The following is a 5653-nucleotide window of genomic DNA, read 5'->3' as shown; positions in this document are numbered from 1 at the left end:
GCGCTTTGCTGGAGAATGGTCCCTTTAATTATTAAGCTGGAGGTGGTGGTGGTGGTGAAATATTTGGGTGAAAACTTCTAAGGGGACGTAATTTAATTACGACAAATTTGGCGGCTGTTCGGAAGCTGTTAACGACTGGCGGGGTGTACGATGGGCTGCTTTTCCTGCCGGGGGGGTGGGGGGAGGAATGGTAAGAGGGGAGGGATGGGAACTTTATTTGGATTTGATTTTTTTTCTTTCTCTACCCCTTTAGCGAACAGAGGCTGCTCCTGGTTGTGGCCACGCTCACAATTCAAGGGGTTGTGGTTGCTGCTGGGGAGGGGGGTGTCCGTGGCCGAATCGATAGGAGATTGCATTAATTATGATTTCGATTGATATGCTCAAATCTCCTTCTAAACGCTGCAAACGGCTCTTCCTTTTCTCTCTCTCTTTTCCCCCCCACCCCTCCCCATTTTTCCCTCTGCCCCCCCTCCCCTCTCCCCTGTTATAGAGCCGGAGAGGAGATGAAAAGGCTTGTAGTTTTAAATTCAATGTGACAGCTCTGGAAAGAGCGGATGATGAATCTCCTATTATTGGATCAGTCTATTTGCCGCTCAATGTCTCTCTGTAATTGGAGCAACATCACTTTAAAGGTTCAGAGAGTAGAGCATTTCTGGTGAAAAATCCCCACAACACGCTGGTGAATGTTTTAAAGGGAAATCTATTAGTGATTTGGAGAGGGGAGGGGACAAGGGGGAAGAGGGTGGGTAGAGGCGATGGAGGGGGGGGGGAGTGGGGGGGGGGCTCCTCTGTGTGTGTGTAACTCCGGCTGTTTAGTATTTAACCGGGTATCAGGCAGATCCGTGAGTTCCCCTCCGGCCCCCCCCCCGCCTCCCTTCCCCGCACCCTCCCCTGCCCGCCCGGCCCCCGCCGCCCTCCTCGGGCTGGAGTTCGTATCAAAGCCCCCCTTGTCTTGTTGTGACAGCTCTGATATTGTTTATTGAGGCTGGATGTCAGGTATAATTAGCAATCGATATGGAAAACGTTTGCTCCCCACACTGGCACGTCTCTGACGTCAGGACCGATTAACGTTTCTTATTGGTCCCAAATTCCCCCAGCCTGAGCTAATTATTGGGAGCCTGATGTTGATAAAGTTAAAGCGCCCGGGCGCCCTGCAGCATGAGCCCCTCGCCGCGCCGCCTCCTCCTCCGGCAGCAGCACCCCCGGCCCCAGCCGCCCCGCCGCCAGCGCCCCCAGCCCCGCCGGCACCCCCCGCGCTAGAGCCGCCCCCATGATGGACAGCCGCATCCTGGAGCATCCCCATGCCCAGTTCGGGGGTATGGTGGGTTTCCCTTACCCGCTCGGTCACCACCACGTCTACGAGCTGGCCGGGCACCAGCTGCAGTCGGCGGCCGCCTCCGTCCCCTTCTCCATCGATGGATTACTGAGCGGCTCCTGCGCCGCCTCCGTGGTCAACCCGGCGCCGCTCATCCCCTCCGGCTGCGGGGTGAGCGGGGACAGCCAGCCCTTCAAGCTCGCAGGTAGGAGCGGCCCCGTGGCCCCGTCCCCTCTGCCCCGACCGCTTCTCTCCTCCGCCCGGAGCGTGGCAGCGCGGAGGAAGAAAAGCACCGCGGCCCACTCCCACCCGCATCCCCAGCTGCGGATATTGGGGTGCTTGGAGAAGAGGGGGCGGCTGTTCTGGGGGGCCCCCCCGAGGGGGCGGGCGGGGTGGGGCGGGGGGGTTCTGAGCAGAGTGCCGGAAGCATCCCCCGTTCCCACCGGCGCGGGGCCACGCGCGTGCCCTGAACAATAGCGGGCCCGGCCCGGTGCCTACCCCCAAAGTTCATCTCCGGGCTGGGGGCTCGGATCAAGCCGTTAAATAAAAATAAATGCGAATAGCTGGAGTTCGGAGGATGAAAAGCGGCAATTATTATTTTCTAATGGTTTAACGGAAGGGAAGCGCTCTCCTTCCCTCCCCACCGGCCTGTGGCACCGCTATTGTTCAGCTATTAAAACACCCCGTTGGCCCAACATCCTTTTTATCAATCCCGCAGCATCCCCTCCCCCTGCACCCGAATTAAACAAAACATGTTATTGCCAATTTCCACACCTGGTGGAAAACGTCAGGAGAGGAGCAGCCAGGGCTGTAAACCCCCCAATCTGGAGATACATGGACCCGGAGAGGCTGCGAGCACCTCAGCCCTGTACCCGCCCGTGCTCGGAGGCTCTGTGGGAAGCCCGGGGGCCGCCCTGTCCTCGGGGCCCTGAGTGGGACCGGGCCCGTGAGCTCCCGAAGGTGCTCCGGGGGGCCTGGGGGAGGGAAAGATGGGAAAGGGACGGGGGAGGGGGGGCTTTTAAATTATTATTTTTTTAATGAAACCTTTGGTAGCTGGAGCAAATATTGGAACTTCTCTCTCTCTCTCTGCCAGCTGAGTGCCTGTGGAGAGCTTCCTTCAGGAATAAATGTTCTGTAAAGTACATTTTCGGAGGAGGCGAGGGCAGATCGGGTTCCTCCCCATTTTTAGCGCAGGTGTGTGTATAATCCCGCTCTTTTACCAACGCTGCCGAGCACTAAAGTTAAAAGGCTCCTGTGAATGGCAGGGAGGGGGGGAGAAGGCCTGTCTTCCTGGGAGCTGAGAGTATTTCTGCCTTTTCAGACTCGGGTGACCCGGACAAAGAAAGTCCTGGCTGTAAAAGAAGACGAACCCGCACCAATTTTACTGGCTGGCAGCTAGAGGAGCTGGAAAAGGCGTTTAATGAGAGTCATTACCCGGACGTGTTTATGCGAGAGGCTCTGGCTCTCAGGCTGGACTTGGTGGAGTCCAGAGTGCAGGTAAAAAACCCCATGTCCGTCCCGTCCCCCCGCCCTCTCCCTGCGCCGAGTGGTCCCCAGGGAGGTCCCGCATCCTCGCTCCGAGATGGGCCCTGCGCTACCGGGCCCGCAGTCCCGGTCCTCTCCTTTTGTTTCCCTGCCTTGGTCCTTGCCGGTTTATTTTCTTCTTACTCTTTCCTTTTCATTTATTTTATTTATTTTTAATCTTGCAAACGAGCCCCGAAGAGTGGTATCCCAGCCTGGCTTCCCTAAACCTTTTTCTAATATATTTTTTTCCACTATAAACATTTTTCTTAAATGAGCCAAGGGCGAAAAATTAGCATGCAAATATGAGGCTTAATCACGGGCCAGGGTACGCTGGAGAATGGCAATAAAGCTCGTAGGCGCAGTGAGAGCGTGTGGAACTTGTAAAACTTAATTCCAAGGAACTGCTCAGGCCCTCGGTCGTACGGGCCGGGGGGACACCACCTATTTCCTTCAATTGGTCTTGGAACAAAATAAAATGGGCACTGAGAGGGGGGATGCGGGCTGGCCACCCTGGTCTCCAGGCGCTGTTTTATGCCGCGATGGCTGCGGGCGGCGAGGCCGAGCCGGCGGCTCCGTCCTGCCCGGAGCCCGCGGCCGTGCGGGGCGGATGGGCTCGGTGCGATGGGGCAGGGCGGTTTCGCGTGGGCTGCGTGTGCGGGGAATGGAGGCCTTAACCCCATCTCGGGCGGCGGGGTAGGTTTTCCCCCCAGGCATAAGCCGATGCCGTTTGCCGGGCTTCCTTCACCAGCTTTGTCTCACGCCGCCCGTCCGAGCAGCGCCGGCTACGAAAGCGTTCTCCCCGCATCGTGCCCGGGGGCTCTGGGCCCGGCGGGGGGAAGGAGCCGGGATATGATTCCCCGAAAGCCCCGAGCCGGGGTTGTGCTCCGGCCGGGAACCGGCAGCCCCGGCGTGCGGAGGGGACGCGTGTACCCCGCGGGCTGCCCGGCCGGGGATGGGCCGGAGCAGAGAGGGTTTAATTTAATTTTATTTTTTTGTCTTCTCCCATAAATTATAACAAACCAAACCGCATTTTCGGGCCGCTCCAACCCCTCCGCTCCTGAGCCCGGGGCGGGCAGGAGGCCCAGGCCCCGCTCCGCCCGGTGCGGCGAATCCCCCGTCTCCGCCGCCCCTTCCTTGGGGCCGCTGATCGCGCTCCGCGTTATTGCATTTTGCGTGTCGCTGCGGAGGGATCGGGCCCGGCTCCTGCACCCCTCGGCCGCGGGAAAGAGCCGGGGGGGCTCTGCGTTATCCCCTCCGCACCGGTGCAGCGTGTGTGGTGTGTGTGTGTGCACCCTTTTTTTTCAACCCCTTTTTTTTCTTCCCTCCCACCCTCCTTCTACCCTCTTTAAGAAGCGTGGATATCTCTTCTTGCCCCCCTCCTTCGCTTTCCATCTCGCCGACGCCAGGCCCTGTGGATGGGGGCTGCCGGCACCTCGAAGGGTGGACGGGGGAGGCCCGAACTGCGCTTCTCCCTCCCAACCCCTTGCCCTGGCCACCGCGGGGGGCCGGTGCGCTGGGTGTTAATTGCTTCTCGTTGTTCGGTGTATAGGTCTGGTTCCAAAACCGCCGGGCCAAATGGAGAAAGAAAGAGAACACGAAGAAGGGCCCGGGGCGGCCGGCTCACAACTCCCACCCTACGACGTGCAGCGGGGAGCCCATGGACCCCGAGGAGATTGCCCGCAAGGAGCTGGAGAAGATGGAGAAGAAGAAGCGCAAGCACGAGAAGAAGCTCCTCAAAAGCCAAAGCCGCCACCTGCACTCTCCCAGCGGCCTCTCCCTGCACAGCACGCCCAGCTCCGACAGCGACAGCGGCGGCGGGGGGGGCCTCTCGCCCGCCCCGCCCGAGGCCAAGCCCCGCGGGCAGCCCCCGCCGCACCACCCGCCGCCCCCCGCCGCCGCCCCCTCCGAGCCGCCCCCCGGCGCCTGCGACCAGACGGCAGAGCCCTTCTACTCCAGCCAAAGAAGCGGGAGCGGGCGGCTCCAGCGCCCGCCCGATAAGGACTGCGCGGCCGCCCCGTCGGGGGACGGCAGCGGAGGCGCGGGGGGGGCCCGCGGCGCCGGCAGCTTCCACAAGCTCAACCCTTTCAGCGTGGAGAGTCTCCTCTCCGACTCGCCCCCTCGCCGCAAAGCCGCCCCGGACTTCCCCAGCCTCCCCCCCTGCGCGCCCCGCACCCTCATCGGCAAAGGACACTTCTTGCTCTACCCCATCACCCAGCCCCTGGGCTTCCTCGTCCCGCAGACCGCCCTCAAGGCCAGCCCGGGCCCCGAGGCCGGTCAACCCCCCCGGGACTCCCCGCTGCCCGCCGCCAACCCCGGTCCACCCGGCTGCAGCGCGGAGCCGGCGCCCGCCGGTGCCCAGCCCGGCTCCGGCTCCACGGACTCGGCTGCGGCGGGGTCGGTGCCTCCTCCGCCGGCCGGCTCTTCGCCCCGTTCCGCGGCCTCGCACGGTGACCCGGCGGCGGCCGCCCCCGCGGAAGGCGGTAGCTTCCCCCGGCCCAAATCGCCGGTGCGGGCGCGGGACGCCAACACAACCAGGGACAGATCGGACTGCGGCCCCGCCGACGGCGAGGAGGTGGACATGGACTGACCGGGCGCAAAAAAAAAAATACTAACTAAAAAGAAAAATAGAGAACAAAAAAATCAAAACAAAACAAAAAGAGGCAAAAACAAAACCACCCGAGAACGACACCGACACCCCCGCGCCCGTAAGACGCGGGGGGGAAGCGCATCCCCGCGCACACCGATCCCGCAGCCCGCGGGAGGCAGGGGCGCAGCCGAGAGAGCGGCTCTTCCTTTCCTTAGAGTTTATCACAG

At 61.6% G+C, this 5653-nt stretch overlaps 1 protein-coding gene across 1 annotated transcript; it reads left to right on the top strand.

Moving 5' to 3' along the window:
• Window positions 1-1270: 1270 nt before the first annotated feature.
• Window positions 1271-5426, top strand: UNCX (UNC homeobox; the record flags this gene model as incomplete). The annotated part of the gene is made up of 3 exons (XM_084271286.1): window positions 1271-1520; window positions 2637-2812; window positions 4389-5426. The coding sequence occupies 3 exons, from the start codon at window positions 1271-1273 to the stop codon at window positions 5424-5426; spliced, it is 1464 nt and encodes a 487-aa protein (XP_084127412.1).
• Between the last annotated feature and the right edge of the window lie 227 nt (window positions 5427-5653).

The sequence above is a fragment of the Gallinula chloropus genome, assembly GCF_964237585.1.
Source record: "Gallinula chloropus genome assembly, chromosome: 15".
In the NCBI taxonomy this organism is placed as follows: domain Eukaryota; kingdom Metazoa; phylum Chordata; class Aves; order Gruiformes; family Rallidae; genus Gallinula; species Gallinula chloropus.
Note: the sequence above shows the minus strand (reverse complement) of the source record. Positions and strands in the feature narration are given on the sequence as shown.